Genomic DNA, 21,485 nt, shown 5'->3' on the forward strand with positions numbered 1-21,485 from the left:
GGGGGCTCCTCTGCAAACTTGCGGCGGGCGCCGTCCGCCCTCGCGGCTCCCGCGCCTCGCGACCTGAGGGCAAAGGCGACGGGCGCGCGTGCCGGGCGCGGGGCCCGCGGGCAGCCGGGGCGGCGGGGCCGGGCCGCGCCTTCGCCCTTGGCCGGCGCCCTGGAGAGCCTCATGCAGCCCCCGCGCTCGCGGCTGCAGCTGCCCGGGTGCCCGGCTGCCCGGGGCAGGTCCAGGACCCGAGCCGCGCTCCCCAGCGCCTGAGCGCCGGCGGCGGGATGCCCCGCGCCGCCTAAGAGCGCGCGCCGCGCTGGGGCGGGAGCAGGGAGCCGGCCGAGCCGGGCGCCCCCGGGAGCGCAGCGCGCCCGAAGCAGCCGCCGCCGCCGCCGCCGCCGCCGCCGCGCGCCGGCGCCCGCCTCCCCGCTCGATTCGCAGGCCCGGCTCTGCCAGCCCCGGAGCGCCAGAGTGCCGCGGGGCCGCCAGCCAGCCGCACGCCTCGGCGTCAGGGGCATGGAGGAGCGGCGGGCTCGGAGCCGCGCCCCGGAGTCCCCGAAACTTCCGAGCGGGCGCCCGTCCGCGTCGCTGCCGCCGCCGCTGAGCCTGCCGGCCTGAGAGCGGGACCATGGATGAAAGGTTCAACAAGTGGCTGCTGACGCCGGTGCTCACTCTCCTCTTCGTGGTCATCATGTACCAGTACGTGTCCCCCTCCTGCACCAGCTCCTGCGCCAACTTTGGGGAGCAGCCCCGCGCCGGGGAGGCCGGCCAGCCTGCCGCCCCGAGTCCCGCCCGCCGCGCACAGGCGCCGCTCGAGGACTGGGAGCGACGGCCCCAGCTGCCCCCGCCGCCCCGGGGGCCACCGGAGGGGCCCCGGGGGGCCGCGGCGCCGGAGGACGAGGACGAGGAGCCGGGGGACCCGGAGGAGGAGGAGGGGACAGAGGAGGAGGAAGAGGAGCCGGACCCCGAGGCCCCCGAGAACGGATCCCTGCCCCGGTTCGTGCCGCGCTTTAACTTCACCCTGAAGGACCTGACCCGCTTCGTGGATTTCAACATCAAGGGGCGCGACGTGATCGTGTTCCTGCACATCCAGAAGACCGGGGGCACCACGTTCGGTCGGCACCTGGTAAAGAACATCCGGCTGGAGCAGCCGTGTAGCTGCAAAGCCGGCCAGAAGAAGTGCACCTGCCACCGGCCGGGCAAGAAGGAGACGTGGCTCTTCTCCCGCTTCTCCACCGGCTGGAGCTGCGGGCTGCATGCCGACTGGACGGAGCTCACCAACTGTGTGCCGGCCATCATGGAGAAGAAAGACTGTCTCCGCAACCACAGCCACACCAGGTACTGTCCCCTGATCCGTCTCGTTTCCTGCCACCTCCCAGCCCTTTCACCGCTCCCCCGCCCCTACCCTGGTCCCGACCCCCCGGGCGGCCCCGCGCTCCCTTGGCCTGGGAGTGGTTCCCCAGCGCCTTTCAGGGGTTTGGGCAGAAGCTTTGGGAGAGGTTGAAGAAACCCTTGACTATGCCTTGGTCTTGAACACCCTCCTCCCCTCCCCCAATCGATTCCCGCCCCTCTCCCCCGCAAAAGGTGTGGGAACTATCGTCGTTGGTGTCCCTCCTTGTGCCTAGCAAGGTGGTGTGGCCTTCCCTCGGAGCGGGGGCTGGGAAAACCGTGGAATGGCCAGGAGGCCTGGGTTAGACCAGCGAGGACGAATCTTGGCTCTAAGTTCTGAGAGTGGAAACTCAGAGCCGGTAAAAGCCAGGGGGTGCTGCACGTAGAGAGAGAGGCAGGGCAGGAGTTTTCCAGGCAGGTGAAGCCAGAGTCTAATCACTCGGTAAGTGGCTCTTGGGTAGTTGTTTTCCAGCTCAGGAAACAATCCCCTTGAGGCCACTTTGAAGATACACGTTCAAATTCCTGCTCAACCTCGGTAACTCTAAATCTGGAGTTGGGCTTTGTTGCTGAGCAATGCCAGGATTTGGACTCTTGCTGGTCTCAGCAAGATTTCTGTTCTCCTCCAGGCCAATCCATCAACTCATTCTAAAAGTATTGGTTAAATGCCTACTGTGTGCCTGGCAGTGTGCTAAATACTAAGTGGGTACAAAGATATGAGGAAAGACCTTTCTTTTTATGATAGTATGGCTTCCTCTCCCACCCTACCCCCGCCTTTAACTAGCAATGCTGCTGAAAACTAGGAAAGTTGGAAATCTTAATAGCCAATGAAACTGCTTACCTTATTAACATCCTTTGAGAGAGGCATGGGCTCAAGAATTTGCTTGAATGTTCTTTCTGCCCGTTGCAATTTGAAGATTAATCTGACATGCTTGCTCAAGGGACTAAAATATTAAAAGCTTGGAACACTAGTTTATTGAGGTTTTTATCTCAAAGGTTTCAAACAATTTGGTGTAAGGAAATAGGAATTTAAAAACTCAAGCTCAATATGTTGATATGGGATAGCTTTTGCATTTGACATTATGGAAAAGCTTCATTTACTGGAAGCTACCCAGATTCTGGAATTCACCACCACTGAAGCATCTAATTCTACTTCACTTCTCCGAGAATGAGCAAAATTTCATTATGGGATTTTTTTACTCTGGCAGTTTTTCAAATACTTTCTCTCCTCCCTGCTCCTTTCCCTGTTTAATGGAAATTGGGTAGAATAAGAAACTGCTTGGACTTCTAATGAAAGCATCAGTCTCCTTCCTTAGTATATTTTAAAGACCTGTTTACTTTTAAAGGTTTCTAATTGTGTAGTGTTGCCCCTCTGTTTTAGCTTAAATCAGTTTTTCAGTTGATAATTACTTCCAAACTTCCTACCAAATGGGACTGTTGTTTCAGTGAAAGACAGTCTCTGCTGCGTTTCACCCCCAACTGTACTTTTCGTATTTACACCTTTATATTTTAATTCCTGAGTGACCCCAAAGAGGTTGCTAGTCTCATTCCCAACTTCCATTTCACTTAAACTAGGGACTAATTATCACACAGAAACATCTAGTGGTTCTCCACTAGGGGGGTTGGCATTATTTTCTGCCAAAGCATGTAGAAGTCTTAGTGAATAGATGAAGGTTTTGGAGGAATTAGAGATTATGGAATCTAAAAATAATTGGATTTTTGCTTAGTGATGAAATGCTGCTGCTGTTCCAGATCCTGCATAGATGACAGCAGCGAGGTCTTACTTCTATGGGAAATACTCACCATCTCTCTACTGTGTGATGCAGGAAAATGCCACCTTGCCTATTTGAACATATGGTTTCTGTTGAACACTCAAATGCTTTTCTTTGTTTAGCGATGGACCACAAACATTCATTTCTCTTGGAATCACAAGTTGTCAGATGATCCCTTACCCTGGTTTGCTTTTTTAATTTTTATGATAGTATTTTTCTTTTGGTACCATTTTTTTAAAAAGTAATTACCCGCACCCTCTCTCCCTTTCCTGGTATTCTGAATTACTTTTCTTCTCTACATGCTTTAGGAAGAAATAGCTGTGGCTTCTGTGATGTGTCCTGTCCCCTCACCCCATGCGCATCAAAAGCAATAGGGAAAAAGTTGAAAAGATGTTCAGTAGCATCTTCCTTACAGAGAAGATTGAATTAAGTGTCTGTCATTAGAATGTCTGTGTACAGCGTGCTACAGTCAACTAGATTAGCCTGGATAACGGAGGGTACATTTCTACAATGCAAAATGGCAGATAATCTATTGCTGCATAATGGAAACAAGGTTCAACTTCAAACAGGGCTGACTCTGAGCAAAATTGAGAAGCAGATCGTGTTGATTTTGGTGCCCTGGTCTCTTTGCTTTTGGTTCCCCCATGGTCCCCCCTCCCCATTTCTCACCGGGATCAGCATCCTTGTGCGCCACGTAACACGTACAAGCAAGACTTCTCCAGTCATATGGATGTGATTTTTGTGCTTAGTAGCCGTGTAAGTTAGTAAGTTACTCTTTCTAAGCCTCAGATTCTTCTTTAAATGTGGATAATCGGTTCTTCCCTCTTGGAGGTGTTAATGAGAACTCAATGATGTAATTCACGTTATTAAAAAAAGAACTAAATGAGCACATGCATGGAAAATACTTGGCATAGTATCAGTGCATAGGATAATATGCTGGTACCTAGTACTCAATGTGCAGATGTATCATAATCCTTCAATATTAGTTGTTAATTGTAATAGCAACATTTCCCCTAACTAAGGCTTTCTTTCACAAAGAAGATGTGAGATCAGGTCTTGAAGCAGCTCAGTGTAAGTGGGTCACCTGAATATATAGAGATGCCATTTTATGATTATTTGTATGGAGACACAATCCTAAGCCCCAAACTTGAAGCAATAAATTGAAAATCATTGAGATCCTGCTGTTTAGCACAGGGAACTATATCTAGTCACTTGTGATGGAACATGCTGGAGGATAATGTGAGAAAAAGAATGTATATATATATGTGTGTGTGTGTGTGTGACTGGGTCACTTTGCTCTACAGTATTGACAGAAACCAATTATAGTGGAAAAAATAAAAATCATTAAAAAAAGAAAATTATGGACATTTGGGCATCAGTCACTGCAGCAGACAGGATGGGAAAAACAGAGTGGGAGGGACACATGTAACTAAGTATACATTCTGTTGGTGACAAGAAAAGCTGTCTGGAATGGCGAGGGAGGAGTTGGGAACATCTAGGACCAAAGACAGAAACAGGAGACTCGTGGTGGAGTAGAAGGAGCTATCATATGGGTTATGAGGGCCCAGGAAGGGGTAGGGCTCTGTGGCTGGCATGTGGATCCAGCACAGAAGGCCCTTCTAACCACAGAAATCGGTTCGAATAAGCCAGGAAGTGGTGAGGAGGAGAGCATGTCTGAAGGACCTCTTTTATCATATTAGTGATGACGTCCTGCCATTCTTTTTCTTTGTTTCCTTCGTAATTTATTTGGTGGATTATTCTTTCTCGTCTTTATGCTTCCTTCATTATTACAACAGGTTTCCCCTTTTTAGCTGCTGTCTGCATGCTCAGGTCTTTAGAAGACTCTTCTTTATCACTTGTTGAGTATGGATGGATGGCAGCATGGAAAGAGCACAGCATGTTATGGCTAAAAAAAAAAAGGTGGAAGAGATCATATAGTCCCATAATTTGTATGGCAAGTGGATAATCTGATTCCAAGGAGCTGAAATGTCTAAGTTTTCCCCAGGGAATGCGTGTCTTTATTTTGGGAATTTATATGCAATGTTTTGCCTATTCTTTCTTCTGTTTACTGTGCCTGGTATAGTGGAGGGTGTCTTAAGCACTTAACTGTGTGCCAGGCACTGTGATCCTTCTAGGAATACGGTTTTGAACACAGAGTGTCAGCTCTATGAACTTGGGCTATTAGGGAAATGAATATTCCTTTCATTCTTTTTTTTTTTTTTTTTTTTTTGTCTTTTTTGTTGTTGTTGTTGTTGTTGCTATTTCTTGGGCCGCTCCCGCAGCATATGGAGGTTCCCAGGCTAGGGGTTGAATCAGAGCTGTAGCCACCGGCCTATGCCAGAGCCACAGCAACGCGGGATCCGAGCCGCGTCTGCAACCTACACCACAGCTCACGGCAACACCAGATCCTTAACCCACTGAGCAAGGCCAGGGATCAAACCCGCAACCTCATGGTTCCTAGTCGGATTCGTTAACCACTGCGCCACGACGGGAACTCCTTTTTTTTTTTTTGTCTTTTTTTTTTTTTTGTTGTTGTTGTCCTTTCATTCTTAAATGATGATGGGAAGAGATTCCATCCACACCTTTTTTGGCAGCTGTTTTCTTTTATGGTTGTGCTCTGTTGGTCCCGTTAGAGTGCTTGGAAACTTAGGACCAATTGTTGTATTAGCTGGGATCCTCTGTTGCACATGATACAAACCTGACTCAAACTCACTTCAGGCAGCGGGGGACTGTTGGCTTCTTAACCAGACCGTGGGAAAGATAGGGATCGAGTTGGTCTCAAGAATGGTTGGAACTGGAGATTTGGGACCTTTCTCCCCACACCCCTTTGCATATTGAACTCTTGATATCAAATTGGCTTAGCCCATGAAATGAATAAATGGCTGTGGAATCTAGTAGCTTTACAAGCTGAGAGGAAAGCAAGCCTTCTTCAACTTCCTGTTTAAAACTTTGAGGATTGACTGTGCTCAGCCCAGCTTGGAACGTGTGGCTGTGCTTTCAGCCAGTCAGTGTGGCCAGGGAGATGAGGTCCTCGGAGGCACTTCTTATCATAGAGCCATCCCCTGAATGCTGTGTGTGTGTGTGTGTGTGTGTGATCACAAGAAGGGGAGGTAGCATAGTTACAGCAATTGGGAAGACCACTGGGTTGTGGACAGTCCTAATTGTGTCAATTATAACTGTAAATACACGAGAAAGGAGCCTTCAGATTTAAAAAAAATTTTTTTTTAGGAAACATTTTAAGTCAAGCTACAACTCCAGTTTATTTGCAGCATCTGGAAATCGTGTCATATGAGGAATAATTTAATGTGGAGATGGGGGAACTAGGACAGGCAGAAAGGAAGATGTGGAAGTTGCAGGAGGCTTGCTCTTTATTTCTCCAAAGGACAGAACTAGGAGAAGGAGGGTAGAAGTGATGGAATAAGGATTTTAACTCAGAGTAAAAAAGAACTCCATAAAACTCAAGACTGTCGATGGTGAGAATGAACTCTTTTGTGCAGTGGCGTGTTCCCCAGCAGTAAACGTTTTAGACGTAGCTAACTGATGTTGTAAAAGAAATTGCTTCGTGGGAAAGGGTTAGCCTGTATGCCTTTTTATTTTAAGGTTCTATGTTCGAGTCTAAGTTCAGAGTATTTCTTCTCCCCTTTCTTGCTCTGCACAGAGAAAACACAGCAACCCCCACCACACTCACAAGGATTATAAATGAGCCAGTCAGTTCTCGGAGATTTGTAAACATCTTTTTTTTTTTCACCAAGGAAACTTTTGGTAAGGCAGCGTCTGATGGTATACACTATTTTACACATTCAGGGCCAAAAGCAATAAATAGGTCGTGTATACCAGAATGTCTGCTGCTTAATAATAAGTATAAAAAGGTAAGATGAGAAAATATAACACAACTTGCCACAAAAAGCCATAACCACTTTGAAACGTCATGTGGTTATTGCTTTTCCTTTAGACAGCAGGCTAAAATATATAAGGAGGCTGCAGAGCTCTGTTTCAAAGGCTATCTACAATATTATGGCCCATACTGCTTTTTAAGGGATAATCTTTTTGATGTCTCTCCTAATTAGAAATGTTGAACTGCAAAGAAGGTTAATTTTCACCATCAGGTTTGTGTGCAGTATAAAACCGGAAGATAAGAGATTGTTCTGTCTATATGCCATATCCACTTATATGGTCATTACAGGGTCGCAAAGTATTGCTCCTGGTTCAGACCACTGATGTTTGCTATAAATCAGAAGGAGGTTGAATTAAACCCATTCGTTTTTTTTTTTTTTTTTTTTTTGAGTTGTGAAGATAAAACTGGAAGTGGTGCATGGTAAGAGATGATTTATTTTTCTGGCTTTTTCTTGCTGGTTACCTTGGGATTTTCGAAAGTGTGGATTTCAGAGAAATATACATGTTCATGTAGTAATTGGAAGCTAGGTAAATTGAGCCACTAGCAATGTGGGTTTTCCTAATCTTAGACTCTTATATTATTATTCCCCAAAGCTAATTATTATCATCTCATTTCGACAAAGGACAATCAGAAGCTTCTGCCATTTGAAAGTTATTTATGCCTGATAATGAATTAAACAGGTTTAATTGAGACTGGCAAATCCTAATGTGATTTTAAGAGTCATGAAATAAATTATTGGGCCAAGAAATAGGTTTGGTATGAAAACAAGTAAATGGAGAACCCCAATTAAATTTTGTAGTCATCAGTTCTTATTTTTGAGTTTGTAAAATTATGGCTATCATGTATAAATTCTCTGTTGATTTTTTTTGACTAGTGTGACTTTAATTGTAGCTAAGCATTTAACTGTGTGTTGGGACGTATACTAAATACCTGTTAACCTAGACAGTTTTATTTGTTTATATTCTCCTCTAGCAAATATAGTTGCTCAGTAAAACATGTGTAAAGTTCCTAGCCCAGAGACTGACCTGTAGATGTTCAGTCAATGTTGGCTAAAAACATACTCTGGGTTCTAGATTAACTTGTAAAAATATCAGCCTACCTTGACAAGATTTTTGTTCTTCAAACAATGGAATTATCCAACATTTTGTGTCATCCTCCTCTTAGTTGGTGTCATGCAAATTCCATTAGTAGTTGTCTTCCATAATTGGTAGGAATCAACTCTCTTTATTCCCTGGAAGGGGAATGGAAACAAATATTGAGGCCAGGACTTACTGGACTATTCTAGAGGCTTTCCCTATTAGACAGAATGCCACAAAGCAGAAATTCATTTGGGTGCAAACCGATGTTCTTGCCTCTTTGGGAAGGTTAATCTCTTTATTCATTCTCATTTTAGAGAAAAGAAATCAGCCTAAACGAAGAGCTTAGGAACTCTGATGCAAAATGGGAGGATGAGAAAAATATCAAGAGCATACTCAGGATTATTACGGGTCAAAGCCAGATGGTTGAGGTGGTTCTGGTTAGAGAGTGTGATATTGGGGAGCAATGGGAGGAGACCCTGAGTTAGGAAGGGAGTTCTCAAGAGAGATTGGAGGAAACCAATGCAAATTTATCAGCCACTGAAAATCTCTGAAAATTGTGCTGCTCTCCAGCTTGTGAGTGTAATTAGGGTCATGTTTAGAGCCTGGGCTGTGAAGGCGAGTGAGTTGGACTTTGATCTGGCTCAACCGCTTGCTGTCACAGAGCCCTGAATGCATCAGTTACCTGCTCTGAACTTCACTTTCCTTCTCTGGAAAGTGGAGGAATAATTGCACTGTCTCATGGTGAGCGCCAAGAATGCATGTGGCACTCTTCAAACAGAGCCTACACGGGAAAAAGGTCATTATGTTTATTTTCTCATGGGACTCACACCTCTATGCTGTTTTGTGTGAAAACGATAGGTAAACCTGTACTATCCTTTCGAATCTGGAACTTATCACCCTGAATGATGCAAAAATGAACTTGCTAGCTGTGATGCAAAAGAAAAGCCATAGGTGATAAAAGGAAATGTAAATTCTTAGGATACCGTGGATGCTCAATGGGCCCTTAATGAAAGCTGTGAGTGGAAACGTGCGTTCTTTCTTTTGTTCAGCATATCATTTTATTTTTTATGGGATATTAATGAAACAGCAACAAAAATGTTTAAACACATACAATTAAATTCATAAATGAAGCAATCCTGCAGTGAAATTGAATTAGTTGCCTGTGGGCACGTAAATATTTGTAGTTCATAGCTATTATTAATACCATACATGCTTTTATTGGTAAGTACCGGGTCATTGATTGTTGGAAGCTTGCATTTAACATTCTATGTTCACAGTTGCCCCTGCTTTCTGGTTCTTTTTTTTTTCTTTTTAGGGCCACACCCATGGCATTTGGAGGTTCCCGGGCTAGGGGTCAATCGGAGCTACAGCTGCCAGCCTACACTGCAGCCACAGCAGCATAGGATCCAAGCCGCATCTGTGACCTACACCACAGCTCACGGCAATGCCAGATCCTTAACCCACTGAGTGAGGCCAGGAATCGAACCCACAACCTCATGGTTCCTAGTCGGATTCTTTTCCCCTGCACCATGATGGGAACTCCTCTGGTTTCTTTATAAACATAGGAGGGAGGAAAAGCTTACCACCTTGATGTCCTCCATATGTATTTATTATATTTTACCGACTATTTCTTTCAAAGAATTCCAGGTTATGGATGAGTGACTATAAACCTGGATGATAGCGTCTATATTTTGTGGACTCTAATTAGGAACTTGTAGAATTGTAGAGATTCACTTCAAACATGAAAACACAGACCTACAAGGAAGAGCAACCATGGCTTTAAACATAGGTATGTGGTAGCTTGGCCTGTGTGTGGACATCTGCAGGTAGGATCCATATAATACAGCAAAGAACAAGGTGACATGTCAAGGAAGAGAGGACAGACAGTGATAACGTGGAGTGTAGATTAGGTAGATGCTCCCGAGGCGGGAAGGAGGTGGACAAAACAGTCAAGGTGAGGCATGAAATCCTTAAAGAACTGAGTCAGAAAGATGGTAATATTGAGAGGAGAGGTCAGAACTGCATCTTTTTTTTTTTTTTTTCTTTTGGCTTTTTTAGGGCCGCAGGTGTGGCATATGGAGGTTCCCAGGCTAGGGGTCGAATCAGAGCTACACCTGCCGGCCTACACCACAGCCACAGTCATGGCACCGCCAGACCTGAGCTGCATCTGCAACCTACACTGCAGCTTGCAGCAATGCCAGACCCTTAACCCACTGATTGAGGCCAGGGATCAAACCCACATCCTCATGGATACTAGTCAGGTTCTTAACCCACTGAGCCACAACGGGAACTCCAGAACTGCATCTTGTGTGCAGTGGTTTGTCTCATTTGTGCATTTATGGGAGGTAATCGCCTAAGAGGCCATGCGACTCACAGGGCTGGTGTGTTTAAATGCTGCTGATGTTCCTTTATTTACTTACACATTCTTTTTCGGTATCAGGTTGCTGTGTTCAAACCAAGGTAGCTGTATTGCAGGTCCTGGCAGCAAACAGAGACACACTCCGGATTGCCAGGGGGCGAGGAACAGAGGTCTAAACTGGGTGAAGGCACCAACATTGGCTGTGAGGTTCCTGGCGACTGGGAACAAGGGAAACAGCTAACCACCCTGGGTGTGCAGTGGCAGAGTCAGGCAGGCAGTGTCAAGTGTCCTTGGTCCTTGGGAGCCCGACAGGAGCTCATGTCTCTCCGGGTGGCTGGAAGAGCTTCCCCATAGGAGCTGCTTGTGAAAAGCAGCCACTGACAGAAATAAGGAGCTGAGGCGGGGATGCTGGGGAGGAAATAGCTTGACTGCTTTTCCCTCCCACCCCTTCAAAGTCTCCTCCCGTTGTCTTCTGGTGGCTGAATTTACCTGGAGGCTAAAGGACCAGGGAGCTACTCATTCCTTGTGCTTCACCAAGGCAGAGACAGGTGGAGGAGGGATTTGGGCTTGCAGGGGTCGAAGGGATGAAAATGGAGAATAACTTGACCAATGACCCAAAAAGTAGTTTGAAGTATCTTCTAATTCGTTTTATGAATGTTCCGTTCAATTCTCCACATGAGACTGAGAACAGATTCCCTTTCTTTTACTACCTGCACCTTGTGTTTCCTGTATGGTCTTTATTTTCCACCCAAATAATGGTGGATGCAGCAAAGGATGCTCAGCTAAGGAACTGTCACCATAGACAAGTGACTTCTCACTGGCTAATAAAAATGATGCTAAATGTGGATGTTTGTCACCATAAGGCCCCTGAATCCACTGGCGATTGTGACTTTTTGGGCAGTTAGATTTGTGTGATGAGGCAGAGTGGACAATATACTTTTTATATTATATCCATGTGTGGTATTTTTTTAAATTTGAAATTATATAACAGTGTGACACACACGAAGTAATTTTCAAAACTGGCTGTAGTTTGCAAAACTGTATTTATGAGATGAGATGCTTTCTGTTGTTTAGATTTTCTTCGAGAGTATTAAGAACATTAAAAATAATAAAGTGGATTTCAGTCTCTGAAGGTAACAGGTGAAGGAAGACAAAAATTATATCACACTTGAAATTCTTCTAATGTTTCTAGTTTTAATTTTAAAGGACTTTTGAAACACTACTTCCATCTTCATTTGGGGGGAAGATAGGATACGCTTGAGAGCATACATTCATGCAACGCTGTATAAAACAGTATCAACCTGCACTCTCCTAATATTAGATACTGAAAATAGTTAAACGAAGTTAGTTTTCTGAGAAAGCTTAGATAAGGAAAGATATGAAAAGAACCAACAATTCATGGCTTTAATTTCCAGAGTCAGAATGCCGTGAGCAAAATGCTAGTCAACGTACGTGTTTGCAGATGATGAGAGCAATTTTCCGAGCGCTGTCTGTTCCTAGTCCATGGAGGGGATTGGTACCCATGTGTCCAGTGCATTTCTCCCATCTCTAGGAAGGGGTTTTTGCGTTGCTGCGAACACCCGCATCCGTGAAGAAACGCTAACCTCCATCCTTTTCACAGCTTCCCTTCTGTACCATACTTTTTGGGTGTCCTCTGGGACAGCATCTTGTGACATGGCCAGAGTCAGCAATGGTCTATCAACACGAGGCTCATCCTCAGACCCTTACTTCTCTGTGAAAGTTACTCGCCGTGAGAAGGGCCTTAGGGAGTTGTGTTCTACTGGCCATGAAAGTCATTAGCAATGAAACCGGACACTGCCCTGTGGGGCTCCCGGGTGCAAGAGCCTTTCGTGTCCCCATTTCTTGTTCTTAGGAAATGGGCCTCGTTCAGCCACCATGACCTTCGCTGAGTTCCTAGGGGCAAATTCAGACAGCTGCTGATAAGGGAAGGGAAGAACAGTCTAGCAACAATGGTCCAGCCTTGGGGCAGGATCCAGGTTCCCTCTCAAGGAATGTGCATGATAGTATAGGCATCTTATACACCTAAGAGAAATGTGATATTCCTTATGCTTCTTTTAGAAATGAATACTTTAAAAGGGAACAGCTTAGAGTCTTTTCTTGTCCTTCTCCCTGGCTTAATTGCACCTTAAACACAATCACCCATAAGCTAAAGATTAGGCACCTGAGCATAATAGCCTCTGGGTGAAAGATGATTAGCACATGATGTTTTTCAGGAACTTTCCTAGTTTGTTCTAATCTCTGATCAATAGGCCCCCTTTCGCAAGTACTGTTACTCTAGGCAATAACCCAGAAGGCCACCGTCATGAACGTCTCCTGACTCAGCTTCGATGACCAAAATTCCCCCCAAGAAAGAAGAATGTGTGTTTGTCCCTATCCTGATTCCTCTCTAAAAACCCGTTTTTCTCCTTTTCACTAAAAACTCCTCACAGTTCTTGCTAATGGGGAGCACAGTCTTTAGGGCATTAGCCTGCTGTGACCCTCTTTTGCTTGGCAAAGCAATAAAGCTATTTTTTTTTTCTCCTTTACCCCAGACTCTGTCCTCTGCGTTTCATTTCGGCACCAGCAGACAGAGGCTGAATTCCAGCGACAGCAATAAGGAACCTGCACTCTGAGCAAATGGATTTAAGTGCAGTTAACTTAAAGATTCTAGGAAAGGGAGTACCTGTCGTGGCTCAGCGCGTTATGAACCCAGCTAGTATCCATGAGGATGTGGGTTCGATCTCTGGCCTCACTCAGTGGGTTAAGGATCTGGCATTGCTGTGAGCTGTGGTGTAGACTGGCAGATGCAGCTCTGATTCCACCTCTGGCCTGGGAATTTCCATATGCCTCAAGTGTGGCCCTAAAAAGCGAAAAAAAAAAAAAAAATCTAGTAAAGGTTTCACGAAACATTTTCTTTCCCACATAGCTTCATCGAGTTTGTCATTGTTCCTTCCGTATAAGCAATGAAAGAGGTGGATTCATGGATTGTTCTGTTTCTAATATTTCTATTTATAAACATTTCTATCAATACTTCTCTTGATAAATAAACATCACAAGTATTGTAAATAAAAACATCAGGCCTCATGAAGGAACTTAGCTCTATTGGAAGTGCCCAATTTATAACATGATGCATTTTTATTTATTTATTTATTTTGTCTTTTTGTCTTTTCTAGGGCTGCACTTACGGCACATGGAGGTTCCCAGGCTGGGGGTCGAATCGGACCTGTAGCTGCCGGCCTATGCCAGAGCCACAGCAACACCAGATCCAAGCCGCATCTGCAACCCACACCACTGCTCACAGCAACGCTGGATCCTTAACCCACCGAGCAAGGCCAGGGATCGAACCTGCAACTTCATGGTTCCTAGTCGGATTCGTTAACCACTGATCCACGCCAGGAACTCCAAACCTAATGCATTTTTAATGTGAAAATATTTACCAACTATCCTGATCCATTCTTTGTCTTTTAAATTCAAACTTAAGCCTACAAGACAGCACCACAGATAAATTTCTTGGCTTTGAAAGTTTTATTCTCCCAGTTCCTTATGTGTGCTATAAAGAATAATTAATGTAATGAAAAAATCAATATTGTGTATAAATTATTTAGGCTTTACTATCATTGTAATTTTCTCTTCAACACCTATTGATCGGCAACAATTCATTTGTTAATTTCTTCCTAATAAGATATTCATTGTCTTAGGTCTGTAGTGGTGCTGTCCCTGCACTTTCACAAATAAGTCATGAATTACTAATGATATAGGGGCCAAGTTAACCTGCTAGTGAGTGCTGTGAGATGGGAAACGGGCACGGGCAGTCATTTGAGATGCTGTCCTATAGAAACCCTGGGTAGCTGGTCACCTGCTGATAACTAAATGAGCAGACTCTTGCAGGATATTAATTTGTAACTTCAATATTTAATGGGAACGTATTTTTCCAGGTTAACAAAAGATCTTGGCAATGGCTGACTCTGTTTCAACAGTGTTTTCTAGATCTAGAAAAAGCAGAGGCCAAGAGCATAACTGCTGAAGCCCAGTGGTGGGTTTAAGGCCCGATCCGACCACTTACTAGTATGTGACTTGACACAGGTGGCGAATATTCTCCAGCCCTCAGTTTCGCCATCTGTAAAACAGCAACAAAAACATTCTTACCTGGTGTTAATGTGGGTTTGCAATCTCGGGAACTTCCAGGTGAAATCTGAAGCTGGTGCCATACACAGAGGTCAGGGAGAGCCTGAAGGAGGAGGCAGATGACCCCAGAAGGGGAGGTGGCAGGTGTGATAAGCAAGGGAGCTTCAGGATGAGGCTTGTATTTGGTGGCTCCAAAGTAAGTAGATCTCTGCACCTGCCTGCCAGAATCCTAAGTGTTTAAACAGAGGTCTTAACGGGCTGCAGGTGTGTCGCTTGTCCCGATGGTCTCGACAACATCCTATTCTCTCAAGGCTATGACCTGGAAACAACTTCCAGTGTGGGAATCATGGATGGAACCTCCATGCCAATGGTAGGGGAGTTGGGGAGGAGCCTCCCATTGCACGGGTCCAGCTCTTGGGTCAGCCAGCAGTCACATCCTCTGGATGGCCTCCTCCAACAATTAGTGATGAAGATCACGTGAGTTAATGCACACAAACACATTGCATATGTTTCGTTTTAAAGTCAGGTTTTAAATCCACGATTCTCTTGTGCTGGGGGCATGTAATTGTGCTCTGAATGTGTTGGTTATTAAACACCATTTTGAAGTATGGATTTTTCCAGATGTATGCACAGGAGTGGGATTGTTGGATCATATGGTAGTTCTATATTTAGTGTTTTAAGGAACCTCCATTGTCTCCTCCATAGAGGACGTACCAATTTCATTCCCACCAACAGTATAGGAGGGTTCCTTTTCTCAAAACCTTCTCCAGCATTTATTGTTTGAAGACTTTTTAATGGTGGCCATTCTGACTGGTGTGAAGTGATACCTCCTTGTAGTTTTGATTTGCATTTTTCTAATAATTCGGAAAGATACATGCACCCCAGTGATCATTGCAGCAGTATTTGCAATAGCCAAGACATGGAAGCAATCTAAATGTCCACCAACAGAGGAATGGAAAAAGAAGATGCGGTACATACATACAATGGAATATTACTCATCCATAAGAAAGAGTGAAATAATGCCATTTGCAGACATGGATGGACCTAGAGATTATCATACTAAGTGTAGTAAGTCAGAGAAAGACAAACATCATATAAGATCACTAATATATGGAGTCTAGTAAAAATGATACAAAAGAACTTATTCACAAAGCAGAAGCAGACTCAAGGATTTAGAAACCAAATTTATGGTTACTAAAGGGGAAATGTTGAGGGAAGGGATAAATTAGGAGACTGGAATTAACATATACACACTACTATATATAAAACAGATAAGTAACAGGGACCTACTATGTAACACAGAGATATCTGTTCAATACTCTGTAATAACCTATATAGGAAAAAGAATATGAAAAAGAATGGATGTATGTGATTACATGTATAACTGATTTATTTTGCTGTATACCTGAAACAAACACAACATTGTAATTCAGCTATACTCCAATAAAATAAAAAAAAAACCCACCATTTTGGTGGTGGTCCATTGGATTACTTCAGGGAGAGCGGAAAAAATCTGAGACCTTTTGGAAACCCAGAGAGATCTGAGTCCAGAATTCATGGCAAAGATAATGTTCGCATCAGTGAATTTGGACCAGGGAGGAAGAGTGGTACCCTGAAAAAAGCTCTAAAGTTGTGATCAAGCAACTAGGGTTTGAATTTAGGCTTCCTCATTGATTTGTTTACTTGCTTATTGTGTGGCCTTCCTGCCAAAAGTTAAGTTTCCTGAAGATGCTGACTGTTTTGTTTCCTTTTGCATCCCCAAGGCCTAGAACAGTGCCTGGTACATAGTGGCTGTCAAAAAAAATGACTGAATACATTTTAAAAAATGACAGAAAATAAGCATACATAAATTTACAAATTTAGTGGACAATTTGAATAAGAATATATGTCCTCCTATTTTAGAGCTGCTGTGGATTAAGGAAATGACTCTGAAGGCACTATACAAATTTAAATTTCCATTAAAAGTACTATAAAGTACTATACAAATTTAAATTTACATTGATAGTGAGAATCCTTTTGATGTAGAATGGAAAAGGAAAGAAAGTTGGATTTTGGAAGTGCAATGCATATATAATTCAGCTTTTTTATAGAGAGTTTCAAAAACCAGGAATGACAAAGACACGGTTGAAAAATATGCAGAATACACATTCAGCTCAACAACTTGTTAAAGTAATGAGCACTTTCTTTTAAAACGGGATGTAATATATATTAAAAGGCTCGTCAAAATGCATGTCTTCCTTAGACCATCAGGAAAGGTTTTTTATTCAGGGATTTGGCGCAAATGAACATATAAAAGTCCCCCCCCCCCCCTTTCCCATTGCTATACCCTTTTGAGGAAGTTATCTCTAAAGTTGATATTTTAAATTTGGTATTCATACTTTTTCATTATTTTTATATGACAGCTATAAATTATGGCCATCGTTTAATGTCCCAAAAGTGAGCTGAGAATGGAACTCTCCTTCATTTGAGCTGATATAGGATGTGCTGAGCTCTTCCCTGCATGACTTTAGTTTTTCAGCCAGTTACAAAGAAAGCAAGAATAGAAAATAACATCTTTCAGAATCTAGAGTTTGCATTATAATACGTATCTATTAGGAGAGTAATTTTGCTTAGTTGTGAGTTCGTTGTTATACATGAGGCAATGCCTGGTTGCTTTCAGCAGAATAGACACATCTGCACGGGCAGAGACCTGGAAGCACACAGAGCTCCTGGGAGCGGGTAGCGTCTTGGAAGGAGTTCAGTAAACCAAGAGAAAACCATGAGAGGTGTCATGATTGCGGTTAGGAGGTCATCCAGAAGAACCGAGAGGGCATTATCATTTATTGTATTCTTAATCTTAGCAGCAACCCTAGGAAGCATAGAGAAGTATTCCTATTTTAGTTTAGTTTAGTTTGGCCATGCCTGTGGCATGCAGAAGTTCCCAGGCCAGGGATCAAACCCAAGCACAGCAGTGACCCAAGCCACAGCAGTGACAATACCAAGTCCTTAACCACTGGGCTACCAGGGAACTCCACGAGGATCCCCATTTTAAAAATGAAGAATCTGAATATATTTATTCGGATGCTATCAGCTGCATTTAACAAAAAACTCAAATTCAAATTGGCTTCATAAGACATTTAAAATCTCATAACAAAGCCAGAGGGAATGGGTTGATTCTGTCTCAACTGCACTTTCCAGATCCAGTAAAGCCAAGAGATATTTATCTTCTTACATAAATAAGTAAGCCCAACTACAGGTTTAAATCCTACCTCTGCCACGTATTACTGTGAGATGTTGCACGAATTACATACGTTCTTCAGGCTTTGACATCTGGGGCCTTGCTGACCTTTGACGGCTTGCTGCTGCCACAGTTAGCTAATTTTTTGAGAAAGGAAATGAGCATGGCCATTAGCCTGCCTTCATATGCAGACCAATCAATCCAGAGCCTGTACCCCAAACTGTTTCCCTTTTTAAACTCTTATACCCCAGGCCACTATCTCCCCACCCTAATTGCCCCAGGGCCAGGTACCAAATAACTGGGACGGCCCTCCTTCCCCTAAACCCACTGAAATTACTCAGACTAGCCAATCCTGGACCCACTTTCCTTGCCTCACTTGTTCTTTCCTTGGGAAACCACGGTAAATGTTCTTACACATTTCCTCCTTGCTTGCTTTGTCTCCTGAATGGCCCCAGGGCTTCCCTGTGTGGCCCTGTGTGGCATGCTGTGCCTCCTATTTCTAGGTGTCTGTGGATATTAAAAACTTCTTCCTTTATGACTGTCATTTTCGTGTGTGGTTGTCTTACCATACCTGATTAAAACAAATCTTAGGCATCCTTCAAGCTGTCCCCAGGAGGAAGTTCCCTTTGTGGCTCAGTGGTTAATGATCCTGTCTAGGAGCCATGAGGACGCAGGTTTGATCCCTGGCCTTACTCAGCGGGTTGAGGATCCCCCTTGCTGTGGCTGTGGTGTAGGCTGGCAACTGCAGCTCCAATTAGACCCCTAGCCTGGGAACTTTCATGTGCTGGCCGTGCAGCCCTAAAAAGCAAAAAAATAAAAAACAACAAATAGTCCCCAGGAATAGAACTCAAAACAGAGGACAATGGATCTAGTTAATCAGGAACAGTGATGAATTGGGTTCGGAATCAGTGTAGAACCCCATTGTCCAAGTATAGGTTCAAGGTCAAGTTGATCCTGGATCCAGGATGAGACTAACCTATGGCTTGACATCCATGTTCAGGATGGTGGATTGTTTCCAGAGATCAGAGTAGGACCATGTCTTCAGGCCGGATGGCTCTAAACTCTAGGAGGACATGGATGTAGGCAGAGGCAGGGAGAGTACAGAAAAGGTTATAGAGCTGTAACACCAAGCAAAGCCTGAGACAGCTTATTCCTTATGATTTAAGTAATGTTGCGAAAACATTGACTGATTTGGCAAGAGAGATATAAAATATCTAGTTTTATTTTGAGATAATTTCTTTCTGTAACTAGCTAGATTTTTTTTTTTTTTGTCTTTTTAGAGCTTCATCCACGGCCTGTGGAGGTTCCCAGGGCTAGGGGTCGAACTGGAGCTGCAGCTGCTGGTCTTCATCACAACCACAGCAATGCCAGATCCGAGTCGCATCTGTGACCTACATCACAGCTCATGGCAATGCCAGAGTGAGGCCAATGATCGAACCCATAACTTCATGGTTCCTAGTTGGATTCATTTCTGCTGTGCCATGATGGGCACTCCCAATATCAGATTTAGAATAACTTTAGAATAACCCGCAACCTCATGCATACTAGTTGCGTTCATTACTGCTGAGCCACAGTGGAAACTCTGCTAGCTAGATTGATTGATTCATGATTGTTCAGAGCCCAATACCAGGCACTGTGGAGGATACAAACTGAGAAGGAGAAGACTTGATCCTGGTTCTCAAGGAGTGAAATCACAGTATGTGAGCCATAGAGAAAATGAATTGGAAATATTTACATATCATAACATGTAAGACAATTCATGATATTATAATCAGAACTGGACATAGAAGTTCTGAACAAGTTGTGCTAAAGAGTATGAAAACTTGCAGGAGTGAAGAAGGCACAAAAGAAAGGGTTTAAATTGGCTGAAGAGGTAGAGTGACATTGGGGTGGATGTCAGGCAGTTTATAGAGAGCCCTGAATATATGCTAGACCGAGGACATGATTACGATTCAGTATTAAGTTTATTTTGTTTATTTTTTCTTTTTTTTGCTTTTTAGGGCCACACCTGTGGCATATGGAGGTTCCCAGGCTAGGGGTGCAATTGGAGCTACAGCTGCTGGCCTACACCACAGCCATAGCAGTGGAGGATCCAGACCTCATCTCTGACCTATACCACAGCTCACTGCAATGCTGGATCCTTAACCCACTGAGCTAGGCCAGGGATCAAACCCACAACCTCATGGTTCCTAGTTGGATTTGTTACTGCTGCACCATGGTGGGAACTCCCAGTATCAGATTTAGGATAACTTTACATTCCTAAACAGTGACACATTATATCCATGAGTTTTCTGATACTCTTCAAGAGGTGAAGCTTAATTCCTCTCTCCACCTGCATTATTGACTCTAGTAACTTGATTTAAAACATTTTTAAAATCACAGTTGATTTACAATATTCTGTTAATTTCTGCTGTACAATAGAGTGGTATAGTCATACATATATACGTACATTCTTTTTCTCATATTATCTTCCATCATGTTCCATCACAAGTGATTGGATATTGCTCCTTGGGCTAAAGAGTAGGACCTCATTGCTTAACCATTCTAAGTGTAATAGTTTGCATCTACTAAGTCACTCCAAGTCCATCCCACTCCTGCCCCCTCCAGCTTGGCAACCACAAGTCTGTTGGTGATTTGATTTTGATGAGTCAAATACAACCAAAGGGATGAGGCGCCACCTCTGAGGTTGGGTCATAGAAGGAATGTGGCTTCTGTTTAGGTGTCCGCTTTCTCTCATTCTGATCTCGCATCCTGGTGTAGCTGTGTTCTCTGCAGCCTTATGGAGACAACATGGCAAGGAGCTGAAACCTCCTGTGAGTGAGCTCAGCAGGGGGTCCTTCAGCCCTCATCTGGTTTTCAGAGATCAAAGCCTTGGCCACCCACTTGACTGCAGGCTTTTGAGAGTCACTGAGCCATGTTTGAATGCTCCCAAGGATGATGAAGCAAAGAGGGGTGATGGGAGACATGATGTTTTTAAGCAGAAGGGAGATGATCCGATCACAGAACATGGAATCTCATCTATCTTCCCTTTTGCACAGAAATGCAGGCAGAACATTTGAGTAGATAGAGGAAGTCTGGGAAATTGATAGTTGAAAGATGAGGTCGCTCTAATCTCATTGCATCTCTTCTCTCTATGAAGTATGAAGCAAGGTCGTCGTTAGCTGAGAGTGGGGAGGAGAGGAAGGAATGTTGGAAATTTGAGGAGAGCAGAGAAGGTGTGAATAATTATCTCGGAAGTTGGGCAAGCAGATTTCCTAGGGAAGCAAGCTTTCTGGCAGTATTGAATTCTGTTTTGAGACCTGTGATTATAAATTTGAAACCAGTCCATTTGGCCTGGTTCTGTGATTTTCTTCAGCAACATTAAGCTGCCCTGGTGGAGGCATGTACTAAGTACACTGTTTGGGTTTAACCAGGGTTGGGGTTTTACCAAGGGAGGAATAGGAGAGGTCTGGCTTTTTGCCTGGAGGCAGTTATAGTGCCAGATCATCTAATTAGGGCGGTTAGGAGAGACATGAGGATACAAGGGTGGGTGATGGATGGAAGGAAAAGTGGTAGGGTCCCTGCTGTGCATTAGGGTTGACAGCAGCAGGTCTGTCTGGGGAGCTGTTATGGGAGAACTGGAGTGCTGGTCCAAGTGTGCTGGACAAGAGGAGATGATGGT

General features: G+C 44.2%; 1 protein-coding gene across 5 annotated transcripts in view; it reads left to right on the plus strand.

The window, feature by feature from the left end:
* The first annotated feature begins 482 nt into the window (after positions 1-482).
* HS6ST3 (heparan sulfate 6-O-sulfotransferase 3) overlaps positions 483-21,485 on the plus strand; it is a 682,494-nt gene continuing 661,491 nt past the window's right edge. For all 5 annotated transcript variants that reach the window (XR_002336563.2, XR_014819760.1, XR_014819761.1 and 2 more), the window contains exon 1: positions 483-1,329. Coding sequence is in view for 1 of the 5 variants with exons in the window: in XM_021065373.2 (XP_020921032.1) it covers positions 620-1,329 (710 nt within the window). In the remaining 4 variants the exon portion in view is untranslated. The remainder of the gene's footprint in view (positions 1,330-21,485) is intronic.

Source organism: Sus scrofa, chromosome 11 (genome assembly GCF_054392235.1).
Source record: "Sus scrofa isolate SSC_HxYL_T2T_F1_AM1 chromosome 11, Sscrofa_HxYL_maternal_Yorkshire_Landrace_v2.0, whole genome shotgun sequence".
NCBI lineage: Eukaryota > Metazoa > Chordata > Mammalia > Artiodactyla > Suidae > Sus > Sus scrofa.